Raw genomic sequence first — 24,662 nt, 5'->3', positions numbered from 1 at the left:
AGCCTTGGGACCCTGCACCAGCATGGGAGACCCAAAAGAGGCTCCAGGCTCCCAACAACTCAGTCTCCACACCGTTACTTACCTGCTAGGACAGTGGCCTTATCCCTGAAGTCACTTGGAGTCATTGTCACCTGGACATGAACCCTCAGTTTCCTATATGCCCCCACCTATACCATCTGCCAGACAGCTTATAGGTCCATACCCCAAAGACCTAGAGCTCGCTGCTGTGCTGCCAGAGGGCTTTGCCCAGTCACTGGCACCCTGGTCACTGGCCAGAACCTCAGGGCATCTGACAGGGTGAAAGTCCCCGGTCACCGGTCTAGGCTGTCTTCCCTCCCAGCAGCCACCTCTTGGGTGGCAGTGAGATACACTTGGTGATTTTTCTAAAAAATATATTTTTAAATGTAATTGAAAAATAGAGTTACAGAGAGAGAGAATCTTGCAGTAGCTGGTTCACTCCCCAAATGACTGCAGCAGCCAGGATTAGTTCTGGATGAAGCCAGGAGCCTAGAACTCCAGCCTGTCTCCCACACGGGTGCAGGGACACAAGCTTTGGGTAATTTCTGCTGCCCTTTCAGACACTTAGCAGGTAGCTTCACGGGAAATGGGGTACCTGGGACCCGAATCGGTGCTCTGGTCTGGGATGCTGGCACTGTCGACCATGGCTTAACTAACTGATGCTGCTGACCATACCTGAGCCCTTCCTCGGAGTCTTCCTCTTGAACGGTTTCCTCTCTCCTGCCAGTTTCCATACCTGTACACTGCCCTTGTTTAATGATCAGATGATTTGCATATGAACCTTGGTCTTTGATGTGACGTATTTCCATGCTTGAGCAGGTGAAGCCGGGTAAACGAAACTTCGTTATCAATAAAGGCTGGACTTGCAGGCAGCTGGACACAGGCCATCTGCTGGATACAGGATGGCTTCGGTGAGTCCCCAGACACAGCACTAGCAGAGAAGGGTTGTACTGTGTGGGTCCCAGTCTGCTGCCAGCTCTGGCACATGCTGAGGCCTGGGGCCCAACTTGTTCTAATGAGTGGGCATTAGAACCCTGACCATCAAATGTGAGCCCAGAAGGTGTCTTGATCTCAGCTGTTGTGTGGGTTTGGCTCCACAGAGGCTGGGAAGGGAGTGGTGGCACCTGCCAGGGTCTGGATTTGTGCTTTTCCAGGTGTCATCTGGCCACATTCCTAGTGGCTCCCTGGCCTCCCAGGGTGCAGGGTGGCAGTGGGGTGTGGGGAGCCTGTGTTCAGGATGATGCCCACAGCTGTGTGGGCAGTGGTGGAGGTCCTGGAAGGAAGCTGAGGATGACAGGGACTAAAACACTTGGTCTGTCACCTGCTGCATCGTGGGATGTGCAGTAGCAGGAAGCTGGATAGGCAGCTGAATAATCAGAATTTAAACCAAGTCCTCCGGTAGGGGAGGCAAATGTTTCCAGAAATGACTTAATCACTATGTTATATGTCTGCCCTTGGCTTTCTGTCTTATTGTGTGTTATTTTTTTCAAAGATTGCTTGATGATTGATTGATGGGTTGATTGATTTTTATTAGAAAGGTAGATATACAGAAAGAAGGAGAGACAGAAAGCTCTTCCATCCTCTGGTTCACTCCCCAAGTGACCTCAATAACCTGAGCTGAGCCAATCCAAAGCCAGGAGCCAGGAGCCAGGAGCTTCCTGTGGATCTGCCACATGCGTACAGGGTCGTAAGGCCCTGGGCTGCCCTTGCCTGCTTTCCCAGGGCACAATTAGGGAGCCAGGTGAGAAGTGCAGAAGCTGGGACATGAACCGACATCCATATGGATCCTGGAACAATTAAGGTGAGGATTTAGCCACTGAGTTGTTGTGGTTTTTAATCAGGTTTGTTGACTGCAGTTGATCTAGAATGTGTTTGATTCTTGTCCCTTTTTTACCAGCTTTGCTGAATAGCACGGTGATTCCTTTGCATCATTCAATGATGCCTCATGGGTTTTAGAAACATATGAACATATGGGTTTGAATGTATTTTATAAGACCCAGCCCATGTGCAGCTGTTAGTTTCTGATAACTGAAATCTGTCCTTTTATCTAACTTTAATCTAGCTGATTTTGGAGGGGTTAAAAAAGGATTATTTTTAATTTGATTTGAAAAGGATAGGGGGAGAGGAGAAAGCAAGAGAGATTGAGAAAGAGAGAAAGAGAAAGAGAGAGAGAGAGTGTGTGTGTGTGTGTGTGTGTGTGTGTTCCCGTCTGCTGGTTCACTTGTCCAAATGCCTATTGACCTGGTTGAAGTGAGGAGCCCAGAACCCCATCTGGGTCTCTTGTGGTGACACGGATCAGAGTACTTGAACCATCGCCTTCTGGTTCCCAGAGCTGGAATGGAGAGCAGAGCTGAGACCCAAGTCCAGACACCCCAAAATGGGATGCCAGTGTCCTGGATGTCTCTTGTCTCCTGTGCCCAAATGCCCACTCCTCCAGGTGGCCCTTGACCTGGCCATCAATTTCTTGCCAGCTGTGTCTGACCACAGCTCCCAGCCAGTGGTCTTTGCACCACTCAGCCGTGCCTTAGCTTCCTGAATAGGGTAGACCTGATCCTTATGGCCTGGCTCAGCCTAGTCAGAGGGTGGAGTGGCAATTGCTGACCTCAGAGTGGTCCAGAAATAGAACGCTTGTGGCAAGGGCAGCGTTCTTTCTGCTTGAGCTGAAGCGCACTGCCCATTAGGAACTGCAGGCACACCTGCCATCTGTCACCCTGCTTCTGGCCTGAGCCCAGATGTCAGCCGTCTCAGGCTTCCTGGGATGGTCTGGATTGCTAAGGGCACAAACTGAGAGAGGGAGAGAGGGAGAGTGGGAGAGAAGGAGAGAGAGAGCGAGAGAGAGAGAAAGAAGCTGAGAGAGTGAGAGGAGAGAGCGAAAGATCACTGGTTCACTTTCTAGATGCCCACAGCAGCCATGGCTGGGTCAGGAAGTCTGACCCAAGAGTCAGGAAGTCTGGCCAAGCCTCCCACACGGGAGGTAGGAACCCAGGCACTTGGGCCATCACCTGCTGCCACCCAGGGTGCACATTAGGAAGAGGCTGAGTAGCAAGCAGAGATCTGGGACTTGAACCAAACCCTCTGATATGGCAGGTGGGCATCCTAAGGGGTGGGTTACCCTACTGCACCACAATGCTTACCTCCATCAAAAGTCATTTAGACTTAAGTGTCTGCTCTTACTTTTCTCAGGCCCAGTCTGCTCCTCTTTTGTATTACTTTTATTTTATTTTTTTTAAGATTTTTTTAAGATTTTTTTTTTAAAGATTTATTTTTATTACAAAGTCAGATATACAGAGAGAGGAGGAGGGACAGAGAGGAAGATCTTCCGTACGATGATTCACTCCCCAAGTGAGCCGCAACGGCCGGTGAGTACCAATCCGATGCCGGGAACCAGGAACCTCTTCCGGGTCTCCCACGTGGGTGCAGGGTCCATTTGCATTGGGCTGTCCTCGACTGCTTTCCCAGGCCACAAGCAGGGAGCTGGATGGGAAATGGAGCTGCCTTTTATTTTAAATATTGAATTTTATTGGACAATTCTGTATAATCTGGGATTTACCCCCAACTCTCACCCTCCCCCGACTAATTTTTCCCATATTGTCACAACAGCAGATTCCTTCATAAGGAGTTACAATTCCATCAGTCTGCTATTTAAGTGTGCCCCGACATTGCTGGTACAGACAACGTCAGACAGTCCATCGTCCCACTGTCTAGATATGTCCAATACTTTCATTCGGAGTTCATCTTTGGGGTTCAGTGATGCATGCTGCATTGTGTCTTCATATCTGTATATGGTAGTCTCCATTAATCCATCACTATACATACCAATTTGCATGATGGTTTCCTTATATTAGAGAGATCATATGGAATTTGTCTTTTTGAGATTGACTTATTTTGCTGAGCTTGATGGTCTCTAGTTGGGACTATCTAGTTGCAAATGGTATAATTTCATTCTTTTTAATGGCTGAATAATATTTCATGGAGTATATATAACACAGATTTTTAACCACTCCTCTTGATGGGCATCTGGATTGCTTCCATGTCTTTGCTATTGTAGATTGTGCTGCTATAAATATAGAATTACAGATCCCCTTCTCATATGTAGTTTTAATTTCCCTTGAATATATTCCTAGCAGCGGGATAGCTGGGTCATATGGCAGGTTTATTTGCAATTCTCTAAGCACTTTACATACAGATTTCCACACTGGTTGTACTAGTCTGCACTCCCACCAGCAGTGAAGGAGGGTACCTTTCTCCCCACATCCACACCAGAAGGTGTTATTAGCTGAATTATGAACGTAGGTCGATCTGATTGGAGTTAGGTGGTACCTCAATGTGGTTTTCATTTGTATCTCCCTGATGGCTAGGGAGCGTGAGCATCTTTTGATTTCTGTTAGCCATTTGAATGTCTTCTTTTGAAAAATGTCTGTTCATTTCCTTTGCCTATTTTTTGACAGAGATGTATTTTCTTCCTGTCCTGGGATTCTGAAGCTCTTTGTAAATCCTGGCTATTAGTCCCCAATCACTTGTGTAGTATGCAAAAATTTTCTCCCATTCTGTTGGTTGCTTCTTCACTGTGTTAATCATTTGCTTTGCTGTACAGAAGCTTTTTAGTTTGATGTAGTCCCATTTGTTCATTTTGGCTTTGACTGCCTGTGCTTTTGGTGTCTTTTCTAAGAAGTCTTTCCCCGTTACTATTTCTTGGAGAGTATTTCCTGTTTTCCTTTAATAGTTTGATGGTTTCTGGGTGTGAATTAGGTCCCTGAATCATTTAGAGCTGATTTTTGTATAATGTGACAGGTGTGGATCTTGCTTTTTAATTCTGCAAGCTGCTATCCAGTTGTCCCAACAGCATTTGTTGAAGAGACCAGGCTTTTTGTTTGGATTGTTTTCAGTTTTCCTGTCAAAGATTAGTTGGCTATACATGTGTGGGCTCCCTTCTGGTGTTTCTATTCTGTTCCATTGATCTTCTTCTCTGCTTCTGTGCCAGTACTAGACTGTTTTAATGACCACTGCTCTATAGTATGTCTTGAGGTCTGGAATTGTGATTTCTCCAGCTTGATTTTTACTCCTCAGGATAGCTTTGGCTATTCATGGTCTCTTGTGTTTCCAGATGAACTTTTGTATCTTGTTTGTTATTTCTGCGAAGAATGCTGCTGGGATTTTGATTGGGATTGCATTGAATCTATATATTACTTTTGCTAATATGAACATTTTGATAATGTTGATCCTACCAGTTCAGGAAAATGGTAAGTTTCTCCAGTTGTCAATATCTTGTTCTATTTCCTAATTTTATAGTTTTCATCATAGAGGTCTTCTACATATTTACTTAGCCTAATTCCTAGATATTTATGATTTCTCTCTGCTATTTTAAAGGGGACTGTGCTTACGCTATCTTTCTAGGCCATGGAATTATTTGTGTATTCTAGTGCCATTGATTTGTGTTCATTAATTCTGTATCCTGCTACCCGTCCAAAGTCTCTTATGAGTTCCAGTTGTGTCTTGACTGAGTTTTTTGGCTCTCCAATGTAGAGAATCGTGTAATCTGCAAATGGAGATACTTTCAGTTCCTCATTTCCAATTTGGATTCCTTTAATTCCTTTTTCTTGTCTAATAGCTCTGGTAAGGACTTCCAACACTACATTGAAGAGTAGTGCTGACAGTGGAAATTCCTGTCAAGTTCCATGTTTTAGTGGAACGTCTTCCAAGTTCTCCCCATTTAGAAAGGTGCTGGCATTGGGATTTTTGTAAATTGCTTTGATTGTGTTGTAGAATGCTCCTTCTATGCCTATCTTGCTTAGGGTTTTCAGCATGAAGTGGTGTTGGATTTTATCAAATGCCTTCTCTGCATCTATTGAGAGGATCATACGGTTTTTATTTTTCCTTTTATTGATGTGATGCCTCACATTTATTGATTTGTGAATGTTGAACCATCCGTGCATGTCTGGGTGAATGATCTGCCTGATGTACTGTTGGATCCTGTTGGCTAGTATTTTGTTGAGGATCTTTGTGTCTGTGTTCCTCAAGGATATTGGTCTGTGGTTCTCTTTTTCTGTTGTTTCTTTATCTGGCTTTGATATTAAGCTGATATTGCTTCATTGAAAGAGTTTGGGAGAATTGCCTCTCTTTCTATTGTTTGGAAAAGCTTGTGACGGATTAGGGGAAGTTCCTCTTAAAACATTTGGTAGAGGGGCCTGGCGGCGTAGCCTAGCGGCTAAAGTCCTCGCCTTGAACGCCCCGGGATCCCATATGGGCATTGGTTCTAATCCCGGCAGCTCCACTTCCCATCCAGCTCCCTGCCTGTGGCCTGGGAAAGCAGTCAAGGACGGCCCAAAACCTTTGGGACCCTGCACCCGTGTGGGAGACCTGGAAGAGGTTCCTGGTTCCCAGCATCAGATTGGCACGCATCGGCCCGTTGCGGCTCACTTGGGGAGTGAAACATTGGATGGAAGATCTTCCTCTCTGTCTCTCCTCCTCTCTGTATATCTGGCTTTCCAATAATAATAAATCTTAAAAAAAAAAAAAAAAACATTTGGTAGAATTCATCAGTGAAGTCATCTGGTAAAAAGACTTTTCTCGATTGGGAGGGCTTTAATTACTGATTCAATCTCAGTCTATGTTACAGGTCTATTTAGATTATTAATTGCTTCTTGATTCGATTTTGGTGGATTGTATGTGTCCAAAACTCTATCCATCTCTTGTAGGTCTTCTGATTTGTTTGTATATAGTTGCTTGTAATAGTTCCTAACAATTCTCTGTATGTCTATGATATCTGTTGTTGTATTTCCTATCTCATCTTTGATGCTATTGATGTGTATCTTCTCCCTCCTTTTTTGATTAGTTGGGCTAGTGGGGAATCTATCTTGTGGATTTTCTCAAAGAACCATCTCTTTGATTCATGATCTTATACATAGTTATCTCAGCCTCTGTTTGGTTTATTTGCTCCCTTATTTTGATTATTTCTTTTTTCCTACCAATCTTGGGATTGCTTTGCTATTGTTTTTCTAGTTCCCTCAACTGTAAGGTTAGCTGATTTATTTGATGCTTTTCTAGTTTCTTAACATAAGCATTGCTTGAGATGAACTTTCCTCTTAACACTGCCTTGCTTGTGTCCCATACGTTTTGATATATTGTGTTGATGACTTCATTTGTTTCAAGCAATTTTTTAATTTCCTGTTTGATTTCCTTTCTAATCCATTGCTCATTTAGTAACATATAATTCAGTTTCCATGTGTTTGCAAGTCTTCTTGGGTGTTTTGATTTCTTGGTCTCTAGCTTCACTCCATGGTGGTCTGGGAATACGCATGGTATAATTTTTATTTTTAAAAAATTGCTGAGGCTTGTTTTGTGACCTAAAACATGGTCAGTTCTGGGGAAGGTTCCATGTACTGATGAAAAAAAGTGTATTCCAGTCCCAGACTTCTGGACATACTATAGGGCAGTGGTTATCAAAACAGCCTGGTACTGGCAAAAAAATAGAGAAGAAGATCAATGGAGCAGAATAGAAACACCAGAAGGGAACCCACACAAATACAGCCAAATAATCTTTGACAAAAAGACAAACGACAGTCCAGGCAAATGGGAAGGTCTGTTCAATAAATGCTGTTGGGACAACTGGTTAATAGCCTGCAGAACAAAAAGATAGATCCACATCTCTCACCATACACTAAGATCAAATCTAAATGGATAACAGATCTAAACCTACATCCAGAAACCTTCAAACTTTTGGAAGAAAATGTTGGAAACACACTGCAACACTTAGGGGTAGGCCCTCACTTCCTAAAAAAGACTCCAAATGCAGTAGAAATCGAGACCAAAATAAGCAATTGGGACCTCATCAAACTAAGAAGCTTCTGTACAGCTAGAGAAACAATCAACAAAGTAAAAAGGCAACCCACAGAATGGGAGAAGATCTTCGCGCACGACATAGGTGATAGAGGGCTAATCTCCAGAATATACAAAGAGCTACAAAACAACCAAAATGTCAAAACAAACAAGCCACTCAAGAAATGGGCACGGGAAATGGGCAAACACTTCACAAAAGAACAAACCCAAATGGCAAATAAACATATGAAAAAATGCTCAAGTTCCCTGGCAATAAGGGAAATCCAAATTAAAACATCAATGAGGTACCACCTAACGCCAGTAAGACTGGCCCACATGAATAAAAGCACCAACAACACTTGTTGGCGAGGTTGTGGAGAAAAGGGAACCCTACTCCACTGCTGGTGGGGCTGCAGGCTGGTACAGCCTCTATGGAAATCAGTATGGAGAACATTCAAACAACTCAAATTCAACATACCGTATGATCCAGCAATAGCACTCCTAGGAATATATCCAGAACAATTGTTTTATGAGAAACCAACATGCACTCCTATGTTCATAGCAGCACAATCAATAATTGCAAAAACATGGAAGCAACCAAAATGCCCATCAACAGAGGATTGGATAAGAAAGCTATGGTTCATCTACTCCATGGAATACTACTCAGCTATTAAAAAAAACAAAATGCAGTTCTTTGTGGCCAAATGGGCCAAACTGGAAACCATAATACTAAGGGAAATGAGCCAATCCCAAAAGGTTAAATACCACATGTTTGCCTTAATTTAAGATGATATGATGTTATGTATAACATGTTATGTTAGGTTTGTTATATGTTGTTTATAAACTAAAATTGAAATGTCAATGAGATGGTCACAGAAGGTGGTTAAGAACTCACATTTACTTTTACCATATTGGTTACTCATTACTATGTCAATTAATTCCATAATGATGTAAATTTTTGCTGATGGTATGTTGGAGCTTTTAATTGACCGGGATGATACTCTGCTGGCTCTGTCTTCAGACCAGAGAGGGTAAACCTAAGAAGCCGTTGAACTTGACTGGACAATAAGATGAGGGACTCTATGTTTGGTATATGCTTGCAATGGGGGAATCTCAACTGAACTTGAACTGTGGTTATGCAACAAGGTGGAGGAATCCACCATGGTGGGAGGGTTTGGGAAGGGGTAGGGAGAATCCAAGTACCTATGAAACTGTGTTACATAATACAATGTAATTAATGAATTAAAAATTAAAAAAAATACATTGCCAAAAAAAATCTATAGTAGTGTATGCTATTAAGGCCCTACTCATTTTTGGCCTGTCACAATAGCCTAATGGCTGAACTCCTCACCCTGCATGCCTGAAATCCCATATAGGCCCCAGTTCATGTCTTGGCTGCTTATCTTCCCTTTCAACTCCTTGCATGTGGCCTGGGAAGGCAGTGGAGGACAGTTCAGGGCCGGGGAACTCTGCATATGTGTGGGAGGCAAGGAGGATGATCCTGGCTCCTGGTTTCCTTTGGCTCAGCTCCAGCGGTTGCAGCCACTTAGATGAAAGCAGATGAAAGATATTTCTCTGTCCGTCTCTCTGTAAATCTGTCTTTCTTATTGGAAGGACAGATTTTAAATGGAGAAGGAGAGATAGAGAAGGTCTTCATGCACTTGTTCACTCCCTAAGTGACCACAGTGGGCAGAGTAAGCTGATCTGAAGTGTGGAGCTAGAAGCTCCCCAAGGTCTGCTACGTGGGTGCAGGAAAGGACTTGGGTTAATCCTCTGCTGATTTTCCAGGCCATAAGCAGAGAGTTGGATCAAATGTAGAGCAGCTGGGACATGAGCTAGTATCCATGTGTCATGCCTACACTACAGGGTGGAGGATTAGCTGGCCCCAATAGTATTTCATTCTTAGCGATTTGGTTGACAAGGATACTGAAATGAATCAGTCATAGAAAGATAAATAGCACATGCCCTCTCTTTTAGGTGAGACTTCTAAAATTAAAAATAGAAAATAAATTTAAAAACAACAACAAAAAAAAGAAAAAAAGTGTATTCTCTGTCTGTAGGATGAAAGGTTCGATAGATGTCAACTTAAGACCATTTGCTCTAGAGTTTGGGTGAGTTCTGTTGTTTCTTTGCTGAGTTTCTGTCTTTTAGATCTGTTACTTGATGTTAATGCGGTGAAAGGTCACCCACTATGATTGTATTGGAGTTTATTTCTCCCTTTAAATCCATTAATATTTGTTTAACGTATTAGAAGCCTTGGCATTTGGTACATATGTATTTATTATGGTGCTAGCTGAATGGATCCTTTGATTATTATGTGGAGTCCTTCTTCATCTCTCTTAATGTTTTTCACATTGATGTCTATATCATCTGGTATAAGAATGGCTACTCCTGCACGTTTTTCTTTATTTGCTTGGAATATCTTTTTCTATCCTTTGAATTTCAGTTTCCCCTGATATTCATTGGTGAGATGTGTCTCCAGTAAGCAGAAGATAGATTTTTATTTTATCCAGTCCTCTAATTTCTGGCATTTGATTGATGAGTTTAATCCATTTACATTCAATGTTAATGTGGATAGGTGGTAATTTTGTCCTGTCATCTTAGTAATGGGTTGTTCTTTGGTGGAGTTTTCTGTAAGCCTTTTAGTGGATGTTCTCCATATTTGCCTTTGGGTTTTTATTATTATTATTATTAATTATTTTGCATTATGTGACAGTTTCATAGGCTCTGGAAATCCCCCCCTCCCCACACCCCTCTCCCCTGGTGGATTCCTCGACCTTGATGTAGTATTACAGTTCAAAGTCAATCAAGATTCTTTCCTTTTGCCTTTGGTTTTGATAGCTGCTATTCCTTTTCTCTTGCACGATTACATTTTTGAGTATTATCTGTAGGACAGATTTGGAGGAGGTGAATTCTTGGAGTTTTCCTTTATTGTGGAAAAAATTTATTTCATTTTCAAAGACAAAAAAGAGCTTTGCAGGATACATTATTCTGGCCTGAAAATTTTTCCCTTTTAGAGTCTACAATATTTCACTCCATTCTCTCCTGGCCTGTAGTGTTTCCTCTAAGAGGTCAGCTGTGAGTTTGATTGCAGTTCCTCTATAGGTCACTTGATTTTTCTCATGTGCGCATTTAAGGATTTTTTCCTTATGTTTAACTGAAGAGAGCTTGATTATCATGTGTTGTGGTGAGGTTTTCTTTTGATTAACTTTGTTGGGTTTTATGTGACCCTCCCATATATTGTTTTCCAATTCTTTCTCCAGATTAGGGGAGTTTTCATCTATTATTTCATTGAATAAACCTATACTCCAAGTTTCTCTCTTTCTGTGCCTTCTGGAACTCCCGTAGTTCTTATGTTAGGCCTTTTAATCACATCTTTTAATTCTTGGATACTTTTTTCTTGCCCTAGCTCTGCTTCCAGCTTTTTGTTTGTTTCCCCCTGGTGATAGGAAATATCTTCCAATTCTGATATTCTTTCTTTTGCTTTATTCATTCCATTTTTTAGACTCTCCACTGTATTCTTGACTTCTGAAATGTCAGCTTTCATTTGATTCATTTCCTGTGTGACAAATTCCTTAAATTCTTTGAACTCGTGTATTATGTGCTTCCCATTGTTTGTCAGGCTTTATAATGAGTTTTCTAAATTCTGTGTCCCCCATTTTCTCAATGTCTTCCTCAGTTAACTCTGAGGATGGTAGAGGCTTTTGTTCCTTTACTGGGGAGTCTTCAGTAACATTCATTGTGCCTCTGTCTTTTAACTTTTGACACTGCAATCCTATTTGGTGGATTTTCCTCTTTGGTGCAGATTTCTAAGATCTATTACCTATAGATCTACAAGTCAATTCTTATGTTCAGTCAGTATCCTGTATTAGGAAGATACCAACTGTCCCAGATAACAGGTTTGTCGGCAATGCTGATCTTGTCTGGACAAACAAGATGGCACCCGGCACAGCACTGCTGGAGAGCCTGGGCTACTGGCCCTCTGATCCAGGGACAACACAGATCCTGCAGGACGCAAAGCTAGCATTGTCCTCCCCATGAGATCAGCCTGATGTGACTAGCTGGAAATATACCCACTCCAGTGTTTGATCCCTGTGCTGTGAGTTCCAATCCACCTCCAATCTGCCCTGTGGAATCTGCCACTCCCTTTCCATTCATTGCTGGGCCAAACTGCTCAATGGAATTTGCCAGTCTCAGGCTGCATTTATCTCCTGAGCTCACTGTGTGAACTTGAGCTCCCACCTGGCTGCCACAAGAGCTGATGTGTGGCTGCCACTGGATCCTTGGCTGTCACTGGAGTCCGAATGGCTGCTCACCAGTTGCTGGGGGGTTTACTGTTCTCTGAAACACCACTCCACCATCGCTGCATCTTCACTCTTCACTCTTCACTCTTAAGATGGAGCAATGATGTTCTCCCCGAAAAGATGGGATGGGGGACATATCCTGAGTGTTCCACATTGGGTTTGGTGTCTTGGACTTTGCACGTTGGAGCTCTGTGACTCACAGAAATGACTCAGGCTGAGGTGTGTGTGACAGGTGGTCGTCACTGAGACGTTTCAGGTGTCACCTGCTGACACACACATGCTAGCTACATCAAGTACGTTCATGCCTAGCTGGTGTGCATCATTTCTCACACTCCTGATCCCTACTGGCCATCATTCTGTTCATCATCTCCAGGTCCCCTGTGGAACACCTACCTTCATGGACCAGCAGCCCTAGCAAGTGGGGGGGGGGGATTCTTCCCAGTGTGAGGAGTGCTCCCTCGTCCCTGCAGGCAATGAACAGAGTGAGGTTGCAATCTGAGTCAAGAGTCCTTACAGGTCAGGTTCTAGAATGTTCTTTCCAAAGTTTCACTCCTACCTGTATCTGGCTTCTCTGTTGAAGGCTTCACACACACCAAAAGTTGGAGATCTGATTGAGATTTTTGTCGTTGGCTTTCAACACTGGGCCGTGTATGTGGGAAATGACTACGTGGTCCATGTAGTTCCTGCAGGTAAGGGTTCTCCTAATTTCACTAACTGAGATCGGGAGGGTAAACAGAGGCACAGGTACATACTTGTCATTTCTTGACTAATGGGGTTGGCACTCATGAAGTCTCAGTTGAATGAATCATGCCTTTCGTTGATGGGTGTATCAGAGGCCACCTATTCTTATCAGTCAGTTGGTGGAAAGATGGTTCTGGACCTTTGTTCCCTTTTATGGGAGTAGGAGGGGTTCAACACTGGCCAACCGTTCTCTACCTGCTGAGCATCACCCCATATGTCACTTAGCCTATGTTGGTTGTTCAGGATTTGCAAGCCACAGCCAACAGCAGTCATTTCCTTCAAATGGTCCACTCTGGCTGGCTGTGCTGTGTGATGGAAGCAGAACGCAGGGGAATCCTGACTGCTCTGCTCACTGACGACTTGGAGCATGTGACTCCACTCTCTGTGGAGCCAAGATAAACTTCCCTTCTTCCCAGTTGCAGCTGCAGGTGTAGGGTTGGAGCATCATGGCTTCAAGGAGAAATCACCTGTTGAACAACAGGGACCCAGATGAAATAGATCACCCCTGTATGCCCTGGGCTGCTACACAGCAGGTGTATGTACACACTTGTATGTACCTTTGAGAGGCTTATTGCACACTGAAAAGAAGAATTCAGAAATGAGGAAACTTCAAGCTGAAAAATGGCAAGAAGCTTGGCTTGGAGCAGGCATAGCATGAAGGAAGAAGTATAAGGGGTCTTTGAAAGGCTCGGAAATCTAAGATGTAAAAAAAATGAACTTCATCAGTAGCTTATTCATGGTTTGTGTTTCCCATGAACTTTTGTCTTTAAGACTTATTTAATTTTACTGGAATGTCAGATTTACACAAATCTGACAGGGAGAAAGGTTTTCTGTCTGCTGGTTAATCGCCCCCTAAGTGGCCCTCACAGCCACAGCTGAGTTGATCAGAAGACAGGAGACTGGAGCTTCTTCCGGGTCTCTCATAGTGGTGCAGGGTCCCAAGCCTTTCAGCCATCTCAAGTACTTTTCCAGGCCACAAGCAGGGAGCTAGATGAGAAATACAGTAGCTGGACCATGGACTGGCACCCATATGAGATCTCAGTGCATGCAAGGTGAGGACTTTACTCACTAGGCTACTGCACTGGTTCCCTCATGAACTTTCTGAAGACTCTACACATGCTGTTGCATGCTTGCATTGGGGACAGAGACCTACATTCCTACATGGTGGGGAGTGTTGATCGAGCGTCTTTATACCTGATTGGCCACAAGCTGTGGAAGGTCCTGTTCATGTCAGAATAGCTTAGTTTGTTCACAGAACCAGTATTTATTGTAGAAATCAAGATTAATTTATGTGGTTTAAGGTTATTTTCTAACTGTGCCTTCCACTTTTAATTTTCAGACATATATATCCCAATGTAGTTTTATTTCTTTTTTAAAATATTTATCTATTTTAATCAGAGTCAGATATACAGAGAAAAGGTGAGACAGAAAGATCTTCCATTCACTTGTTCACTCCCCAAATCACCACAAATGTTGTAGCAGAACCGAGCCAATCTGAAGCCAGGAGCCTCCCCTGGATCTCCTATGTGGCTGCAGGGTCCCAAGGCTTTGGGCCATCCTCTACTGCTTTCTAAGGCCATAAGCATGGAGCCAGATGAGAAATAGAACAGAAGTGTCAACTATGTCAGCAATAAGGGGGCTTGCACCACAGATCTCAACACAAATTATTCGTTTATTTGAGGAGCAGTGACACACACACAGACTTGAATGCAAAAAGTAGCCTCATCTACTGGTTCATGTCCAACATGCCTGCGGGGAAAGGGCAAATGCACCCTAGCACCCAGGGAGGGCCCAGCTCTCAGCAGGCCTGCTCGGTCTGTGGCCCAGGGTCCATCTGCTCCCTGCTGGTAGCTTCAGGCTTGGTCACTAGCCATTGTTTCAGTTCAGCTTCCCAGTAGCCCAGATGAAACTGAGGAGGCAGGGTAGTCCCAGGACCAAGCTACCTTGAACCCTTCCATTTTTAAGTCATAGAACAGGGCCCTGGGGCCGGGGTGCGAGATGAGTGGGGACAGGGCTGGCTTTCGGGATCATGGTGAGTGAGCCAAGATTCTGAGGGTGGGCCTTGGTCATGCTCAGGAATCCTCTTTCACACTATTACAAATGTCCCTTCACCTGCAGGTGCTCCCACATTGCTGGGCCTGGTAGGGGAGCCCAGTGACTTTTTTTAGGCTGGTGATGGGGACATGGCTATCTACCAACTCAAGCCCTGATTCTTTCAGGGATATGTGAACCCACCTAGTCCATAAAGAAACTAGAAATCTGGGACCCTGATGACCTCCTAAAAAGCAATCCATGCTTCAGTTTGACCTGTTCTTGAATTTCAGCCTATGCAAGATGGACAGGTCCTTGGGGATGGGGCCAAGGGCATTGAGACTGCCTCAGCTGGAACCTGCTCTCAGCCTCAGTGACACCATGCTGGGCTGAAGTGATGGTTTAAATACACCAATTTGCAGGAGTTCGTGTATCCAGTATCATGTGTGTGTTGGCTAAAAAAGCCATAGTGAAGAAGGAACTGCTGTCTGAGGTGGCTGGGAAGGACGAGTACCGGGTCAATAACAAGCATGACAACAAGTACCCACCACTGCCTTCCAACAAGATTGTCCAGCTGGCCATGGAGAAGGTGGGCAGGGAGGTACACTACTCACTGACCCACAACAACTGCGAGCACTTCGTGAATAAGCTACGCTATGGGATCTCCCGCAGCGACCAGGTGAGTGCTCATCTGGGATCTCCCTGACCCGAGAGTCAAACCACTCCTCAGGACAGGTGCTGGTTACCTGCTGTGTCTGTGCTAGGCGTGCAACAGGGAACATGGACAAGGCAGCAGAGAAGGACTTCTCGCCTTTGTGGCTATCACATTCAGATGGGGAGAATGACACACGTGTGGATGACTCAGATCAGTGCAGATGGAGGTGACGGCCATGGAAGGGAGTGGCCGATTTGGCAAATCCATGTTCCCATGACAGGCCATGTCTCTGCATTTATTTCAGAGATGGATATAGCAGACTGGATCCTGTCCCAAGGTGTAGCTTACCAACTCCTGTTCTAAAGTCACTTGAAAACCTGGGTGACACCTCATGTTTGTGGGTGGCATATATGTTTTTTTTTAATCTGCTGATTCTGAACACTCAGCAGAGGTTGGAATCTAGTTAACTGCACGTAGCGTGCATGCTTCCCTCACTTGCCTTCTTCACACTCAAGTGTTGCATTTTCAGCTCATTCAGCCAATGAGCAATGTTTCGTCTCCTGGTTATTAGCCAGCAGGAGATAGAAGCGAGGACACCAGAGTGAGAGCTGCCAGGCCACTCTGCGGTCTTGGGCACTGGAGTGGGAACTGCACCGTGATGCCCAAAGCTGGTTCTGCTGATCAGGCACGCCCCCACTCCTTCGGCTGAGGAGGCCCAGGGCTGGTGTGTTTGTTGGACATGTTTTTACTGGACGCTCAGGAACCTGGCTGTCCCTCTCCCTCTCACTGCCTTCTCTTTGGACTGTGCTGGTCTACAAGAGTCCTCTACTGTCAGCCTGTTGCTCTTTTTCTTATTCTCTCCCTTCAGGAACATTAGGCTATGGGAACCACAGAGCTAAGGATACTGCCCAACCACATGCACAGCCACACTGTGGCAGCCAAGGCTGCATCCCTCACGCCAGCTGCTGAGACAGCCTCACCTGGCAGGAGGGTGTGCTCCAGACACCTGTCATGGGCCTCTAACTTCTTCTGCTGATGAGAGGGTTGCCCAGGTGCCACCCACAGTGCTGGCGTCTTCCTCAGGGACTTGGACAGGGTCAGCATCAGGAATGCTGCCATCCACTCAACCTCATGCTTTGCATTTTCTTGTGTTTCTGACTCTGCTGAGCCCAGGCTGGTCCCCTGCCACTCCCTGCCCAGGGGCCTCTGCCCTGGCTCCCCCATCACTGCTGACTCGTGTGTTTGCAGGTTCCATGAAATGATGTCTGGCCACAATCACGCAGGTCACTGGGAGATGATTCTGTGTGTCCTTGAACAAAACAGGCTGTCTGTGCCTGCTTCCTTGTCCCCAGCCATGCTTGCATTTGAATTTGTTGACATCTGCTGTCCGTGGGATCTTGTTCTTGTCAGGCTTCATCCTCAGGTTTCACCTCTGGAAGGTGGCACTGAAATGTCTGCAGCGCAGAGCAGTGGGACACAGGAAGTCCTGGGCCAGGGGCAAGCCTGGCATGAGGCTGACCTCAGAAAGCAGTGATTCTCATGGGCTCCCCAAGGATCTTTCAGCTCAGGGCAGCTGTGCTCAGTGAGGGGGGGGAAGGAGGTGGCAGGGCAGGGGTCTTCCTCCCATCTCTGTGGTTTCTCAGGGTGTCTGTTTCCTGTTTTAAAATGTTTATGTATTCAAATGGCAAGGGCGGGAGGGAATGTAAAGGGGCAGGGCAGGGAGAAGAGAGGAATAGAAAGAGAGATGAAGGGAGAAGGGGGAGGAGAAGAGAGAGGGAGAGAAAGGAGGGGGAGGAGAAGAGAGAGGGAGAAAGTGACAGGGAGAGAAGGGGATAGACTGAAGGGAGAGAGAAGGACGGAGAGGGGAGAGAGAAGAGGAAAGGAGGAAGAAAAGGGGAGGGAGAGAAATGGGAAGAGAAAGCAGCATTGAAGGGGAGGGCAAGGGGAGCCAGGAGAGGAAGGGAAGGATGGGAGGGGAGGGCAGGGGAGAAGGAAGAGGGAGAAGGAAAGCGGGGAGGAAGTGGCGCCCTGCTCCGTTTCTGTGTCCTCTGCCTCTCCACGGAGGACAGGGCCAGGTTCGTCCTGGCTGCAGGATGGGCTGCTGGAGTGTGTTCCCCGTCAGGTCAGTCCTCTGGCACTGAACCATGCCCATCTCTTCTCCACTGCAGGTCATGAGTGTGGTCAAAGCGATAACAGATGCAACAAGACTGCCTATTGTCGGCCCCTTGGTGGTCCTAGGGCCCAGAAGCTGGAAGAAAAGCACTAAATCCAAGGCCTTGCCCTCACCGCGAGGCCCGTTATCATGAAAGATTTCAAGATTGTTGAACTGAAATTTTAAGATTTTTTCTCCAAAATTACTTAAACTTTATTTTTACTTGTTTTTTTTTTTTATTTGACCAATAAATACAGATCTCCTATCAGCTGATTCATTCCCCAAGAGCCCTCCACAGCCAGGGAGGGACAGTACAAATCCAGGAACCAGGAATTCAATCACATTTCCCTGTGCAGGTGGCAAGGACTCCTGTGCAAAGTCCTTCTCACCCATTCCCTCTCAGGTTGCAAATTATTGGAAGATGGATTGAGATTCCAAACTAGGATGTAAACCCAGCTCACTGAGATTGGATATGGATGTCCCAAGCACTGTGTTAACCACCAACCAAACAACTACCCCTAACTTAACTTACAACTCCATTTTTCCATAGACTTTTGAAGTCCCACCAACATGAGAGACCCAAAAGAGGCTCCTGGCTCCTCGCTTTGGATGGGTTCAGCTCCAGATTTGTAGCCATTTAGATAGTGAAGCAGTGGATGGAAGACCTTCCTTCTATCTCTCCTTTTTTTATATAGTTTTTTAATATACAAACTGTAATTGAAATGTTAATGAAGTAGTCACAGGATGTGGTTAAGAACCCGCATTTTCTAACATATCAGTCACTCAATACAATGTTAATTAACCCCATAATGTTGGAAACTGTTGTGGATGTTAAGTTATGGCTTTTAATTGGCTGGAACAATATTCTGCCAGCTATGCTTTCAGACCAGAGTTGTTCACCCCAAGAAACTGTTGAACTGAGCTGGGCAATAAGATGCTGGACTCTATGCATGGCACATGCTTGCAATGAAAGGAACAAGACTGGATTTAAACTGTAATACTGCAATAAGGTGGAGCAATCCACAATGGGGGAAGGGCACGGGGAGGGGATGGGGGAACATCAGAGCCTATGAAACGATGTTATAAAATGAAATGCAATAAAAAAGACTTTTTTAATATTTATTTGTTGTTATTGGAAAGTCAGATATACAAAGGAGAGGAGACACAGAGAGAAATATCTTCTTCCACTGGTTCCCTCTCCAGTTGCCACAATGGCCACAGCTGAGCTGATCCAATACCAGCCAGGAGCCTCCTCTGGATCTCCCATGCAGGTACCTGGTCACAAGACTTTAAGCCAAGTTCTACTGCTTTCCCAGACCACAGGCAGGGAGCTAGATGGAAAGTGGAGCAGCCATGACAGGAACCGGTGCCCATATGATATCCTAGGGTGTGCAAGGCAAGGATTTTAGCCACTAGGCTACCATGCTAGGCCCTTCCACAGACTTTTCCCCCTCAGATGTATGCATTTCTCTGTGTGGGTTATTTGTGTGTAACTTAAGTGCATACATAAAGCAAAATTCAATCACCTAGAACACAATGACTACTACACCTCTACCTGAATTACTTGTTCTTAGGTCAAACACACGCTCGTGAAGTTAAATGACTGATAAGGGAAAGCATGGCGCCCTGATGGGGGTAAAGCAGGTAGCCGAGCTGGAGGTCACAATCCACAGGTTTCTCAGAAACTCTCCTGGTTTCTCAGAAACTCTCCTTTTCAGGATGCTTTGCTGGCATCTGGGGCCTGGGGGGAAGTCTCCAGGTCAATGTGGATGCTAAGGTATTATAAAGCTTCCAGGTAAGCACATCACCTCACAGCAGGTGGTGCTGGGAGAGCTTCCCTCAGAGACAGACAACAGGAGGTCCTAAGCTGGGACTCCGTGATGGCTTCCCTCCTCCCGGTCCTCAGTTACACCCACTGTGTGTGTGTGTGTGGGTGTGTGTGGGTGTGTGTGGGTGTGTGTGGGTGTGTGTGTTTGCCTTCCCAAATCCCACCACTATGTGTGCCCTCCCAGTGCCTGTGCTTAGAATGCTCTGTAATTAGAAGGCAAAAACCACTCCAACCAGCAAACACAGGCACAAATCTATGTTGACAACTCTGAAAATATCTTTAGCTCTTGAAAAAACATCTTTAAGGGACAAATATTACAATGCAATGAGTAAAGCCACCACCTGCAATGCCAAAAGCCCACATGGGTAGCATTCCATACGGGCACAGATTTGAGTCCCTGGATGCTCCACACCTGACCTAGCTTCCTGCTAATGGCCTCGGCAAAACAGTGGATGATAGCCCAAGTGTTTGGGCCCCTGCCACTCATATTAGAGCCCAAGAAGAAGCTCCTCAATCCTAACCTCAGCCTGGACCAACCCTGGCCATTACAGCCATCTGAAAACTGACACAGCAGTTGGAAGATCTCTCTCTCTCCCTCTCTGTAACTGTGCCTTTCAAATAAATGAATCTTTTTAAAATTTTAAAATAAATCAAAGATCCACATAAGCCACATAAATCAACAGGCATTTGTATTACCATAATTTTCCCAAACCACTCTGTATTGGTTCACTTTGGTATGACAGCATAAAAGCTTGCATATATGGAACTTATTCATATATATATCATATATATGAATATATATAGAACACTCTTATATAGTATGATTTATATATACTATATATTTTGCTGTTTATTAATTTTTATTTTATTATACTATTATTTTTATTTATTTTATTTATGTTATATTTGTGTTGTATATATATATTTATAAATACTACACACTAATACAGATGCGTATGGAGTTTTCAATTTCAGCAAACCTCACTACTCTAACACCAGCACTATTTGCACATTTGTGTCCCCTTGGACCTGCAGACATCTAAGCATACAACACTGGACCAGGTGACTTCATAGTTCTCACTACTTAACTTTTAATGTATGTCGGAAACCCTCTAGAGGGTGAAGGGCCAAATAATACTCAGCCTTAGTTTTAAAACGCTCATACGTAGTCAGATAATACAACATTTTCACTAAGAAGTTCCCAAAGGTAATAGGAAAACGACGAAGCATTTCCATTATCCTTATTTCTGTTGCTGTTGCGCACTGAAGACTTCTGTGTCCATGCTGGCTTCACAGGTATTCCTTAATAAAGGGTTCTTGGGTGGATGATTCACAGGCCAGTGCGTAGTCTGGGGGTGGTAGTGAAAAGAACTGAGAGCTATGAGCCGGAAGAAATTATGTTATTAGCTGACAATATCTCCAAACGCCTGCAACATGGGCTTATTCACATACTGCAACCCATGCTTGGCACACAGTGACTTCACCAGAGGTGCCACTTTGTAGTAATTATGGCGAGGCATTGTAGGGAAGAGACTGGGGAAACAACCAAGAGAAGAAGTGAAGTTTATATCAAAGAGAAACCCAAAGGAGTTCTCTTTATTCTCTTACCACCAATGAAGACCCAATCTTGACCTTCCTCCTCTGTTCTGGGGATTTAAAAAACTCTTGGCAAAATACTCTCCCCTTATCTCTCTTTTTTTTAAGATTTATTTATTTTTATTGGAAAGTCAGATATACAGAGAGGAGGAGGCTGAAGGACCAAAGCTGAGCTGGTCTGAAGCCAGGAGCTTCTTCCTCCAGGTCTCCCATGTGAGTGCATGGTCCCAAGGCTTTGGGCCATCCTCGACTGCAGGGAGCTGGATAGGATTAGAACCGGTGCCCATATGGGATCCTGTTGTGTGCAAGGCAAGAACTTTAGCCACTAGGCCACTGACCCAGGCCCATTGCCTTATCTCTTAACACATAAACCATGTGGGTGAGCCATGGAGAAGGTAAACGTTTGGGAGTAGCTCCCTTGGACATGTTTATTTTGGTCCAGTAATCAGCCAAGTAAATGACTTGGGTTTTAATCTTCCATGCAATAAAACATGAATGATGATCATTTCCTGCTATGCCGAGGCTTTAAGGAACTAATGTAAGAGAAAGAATGAGAAAATGTCATCAACAAGTGCAAAATCTTTCTGATTATTGCAGAAAAAGAATTTCTTCCTTGAATATTGTTGAGAGATTCTGCTTCACCGGCTCACATTTGATATTTTCCTTTTCTCCCTCCGTTTCCCGCTCCCTCTCTCCTTCCCTCCCTCCCTCCCTCTTTCCCTCCCATATTGATGCTAATATAGATAGCAGCCTTTAGAGAAAATATTCATTTTTGTCTCTGTAATTCTGCACTTGGATCTCTGGTCTGATCTCTATTCGAGGCTGAGTGACGGCTTCTGTCCTAACACAAAATGTTTTTTTTTTTTAAATCACTCACTGGTGTTCAATTTGAAAGTTCAGGTGCCCAGCAAACCAATCACTGAAAAGCACTGTGCAATATTACAAGTTGCCAATACCTGCAAAGAAAAGGTTTACAGTAGCTACAAATGAGCCCAAGTGTCAAACAACACAAAGCAAATGTTCACTTATTTCTTCATTTAGTCAAACATTCTTACAAGTATTTATTGTATACCTGTTTCTTGCAAGAAACTATAAGGAGTATAAATGATATTCGGTTTTGTTTCAGAAACTTAGACTTTTAAAAGACTATGCAATTTTTCTGTGAGGTACATATAAGGCTACAGATACAAAAAGCTACACAGGGTTTGAGCGAGAACATCACCATTGACCTTGGTGTTGTGACTGACGATTCTGGCAGTTGAAGGTGGGATTGCAGGATTGTGGTGCTTATTGCCAGGTTTGAATGCCATGTCCGTGGAGTCAACTTAAAGGAGTTCTAAATGAGTAGGATATTCAAGTTCTAGCCAAGATGTCTGTGCACAGAAGTGAGTTCCAACTTAAAAAGTTTTCTTTTGTATTCTTATGTATTTTCTTTCCAGCATTTAAAAAATTATCTTGAGTTCGTAAGAATGATGTTTTATTCAATTAAACCTTTCTTGAGGTGTAATTCTAGCTGGGGTTGTTGCTATTGTGAGTGTTGTATGTGACTGTTAGTTGCCCTAATCTAGAGAAGCTGGAGGTGGCCAGGACACTTTGACGAGATCTGCAAGACCAAAACTGTCACCTGCTGTATTACCTCTAAGACATCACTTGCCTTTTTCTTTGCCACTCCTTCTTGCTTGGATCGTGGAATTTTCCAGATATTATTAAACTTGGGATGACATCATTACTCTGATGTTAACATGTCTGAGACTTATTCTTGCTGTTTTAACATTAATGAATAAAGGAGTTCATACTTAGATGTTTAAATATTCATTTTCACTTCAAATACAGTAAACATCAATGATAAATGGTTTAAAATGCTACAAAAATTTTTTGGAGTTTATCAAAAACGTTTGGAAGTATAAAGTCATTGTGTTGTTTTAGTTATTGTTGTGTGAGACATTGGAAACACCAGCAATCTGGCAGGCTACTGGAGTGTTCCATAACTTTACACAATAGTTATAGTCACAGTATCATTACATATTATTTTAACTAAATCTAGTAAAGTGACTTTGGGAAAAATCACAATAAAGTAGGCCAGATCTGACCTCTGGACTTCACTTGACTAGTCCTTGGTTTAAAGCAAATGAAGGCTGTATAGTCAAACTATGTAGATATACATTTCCTAATTTTGGTCTGATGTGATTGAATCTTTGCATGCCTCCTGCCTCAATTGTACCATACGTAAGGTCAGGGGTATTAGAGTACCTACCTCACACAGTGGCATGCGAAGCATTGGCCTCAGACAAGTATTCTAATAAAATGAGTTGTTAATATTCAAGGTAAGTAAAAGTTAATGCAATAGGGTTTTAAGGATTCTTCCATCACTACCTGAGTGCTGAGCCAGTTCCAATTCTCCTCTTTGCTCATTTCCATGGGTATGTGGCTCATCTGGGTAACACAAGCAATCCAGGCACTTTCCAGAAACCTTTGGGGAAGTAGAAAGAAGGAAATGATGACTGTTTGAAGGATTCCAATCATTGGGCTTGCATAACCACTGGTAGAAGCAGCTCAACATTAGAGGAAATAAAGGAGGTTCAAATGTTCCAATAACTGGTAAATAGTTGACAGTCTGGGTTTTGTCATTGAAGAGAACTAAGTTAAAGTTCTTTCTTGGCAGTGGCCTTACTTGTTCTATGACATGAAGTAAGTAGTTTCATCTCTATGAGCTCAATTCCCTTATCAGGACAATAAAAATGATACTATCTACATTGTAGGATTGTACAGGATTAAGCAAACAAGATACTGCATTGAAAGCTTTCAACAACGTGTCTGATGCATAGCAGCTACCATTATCCTTATAATTACTTAGCCTTTAGAGTAAAGGTGCAATAGAATAAGAGCGGAACAAAGAGGCAGTTAAAGAATGTAATTTATTAAAATCAAGGTAAAAAATTATTATTTGGTAAAGTTCTTCATAACCTGAATAAACTATACTATAGTAATAATATAGGGGAACTCAGTGGGGTGGGTAGAGGTGAGGGAAATCCCAGGGCCTATGGAACTGTATCATAAAATGATAATAATAAAAAAGAAGTAAAAAAATAATTATTTGGTTTTGGGAAAATCTTTACTCAGAAAAGAACATTAACATTCCTGTCCTGTCAAGGATTTGCGATGTCCAGTTAGATAATAGTTTTACGTCACTTTTTGCATATTTGCTGGAAAATATCTCAGTTTTAGGAAATGGAATGTGACTTGTGCTAATCACAAATATGCTGTCAAAGAAGGTAAAAGGATCATTTGGGTTATGGGTATAAAAATATTCTTACTTGACCAAATATATGAGCAGAAAGCTTCCAAAAATTCCATAGAAAGGGTAAAATGTGATGAAATGTCGGATGTAAAAGCTGCCGACCCAGGAATGTCCTGCAAGAAAAACACTTAGAAGTCAGATGTCCTGAATATAATTTCATTTTTTTTTCACTAAGCTGGGGTTCCTTCATGTTCTGTTTGCATCTTATACTGTTACTCTGGGAA

At 43.7% G+C, this 24,662-nt stretch overlaps 1 protein-coding gene across 2 annotated transcripts; it reads left to right on the top strand.

Annotated features, from left to right (window-relative positions):
• Window positions 1-849: 849 nt before the first annotated feature.
• On the top strand, window positions 850-17,946 carry LOC118757846 (phospholipase A and acyltransferase 2-like). Of its 2 annotated transcripts, none has more exons than XM_058662882.1 (4): window positions 850-929; window positions 12,718-12,826; window positions 15,332-15,588; window positions 17,733-17,946. In XM_058662882.1, the coding sequence occupies exons 1-4, from the start codon at window positions 921-923 to the stop codon at window positions 17,868-17,870; spliced, it is 513 nt and encodes a 170-aa protein (XP_058518865.1). In that variant the 5' UTR covers window positions 850-920; the 3' UTR covers window positions 17,871-17,946. The 2 variants fall into 2 exon arrangements, with proteins under 2 accessions (XP_058518865.1, XP_058518864.1); XM_058662881.1 differs by lacking the exon at window positions 850-929 and adding an exon at window positions 1,779-1,819.
• The last annotated feature ends 6,716 nt before the right edge of the window (window positions 17,947-24,662 follow it).

This window comes from Ochotona princeps, chromosome 4 (assembly GCF_030435755.1).
Source record: "Ochotona princeps isolate mOchPri1 chromosome 4, mOchPri1.hap1, whole genome shotgun sequence".
NCBI classification, from domain to species: domain Eukaryota; kingdom Metazoa; phylum Chordata; class Mammalia; order Lagomorpha; family Ochotonidae; genus Ochotona; species Ochotona princeps.
This window is presented reverse-complemented; position numbering and strand designations above follow the sequence as displayed.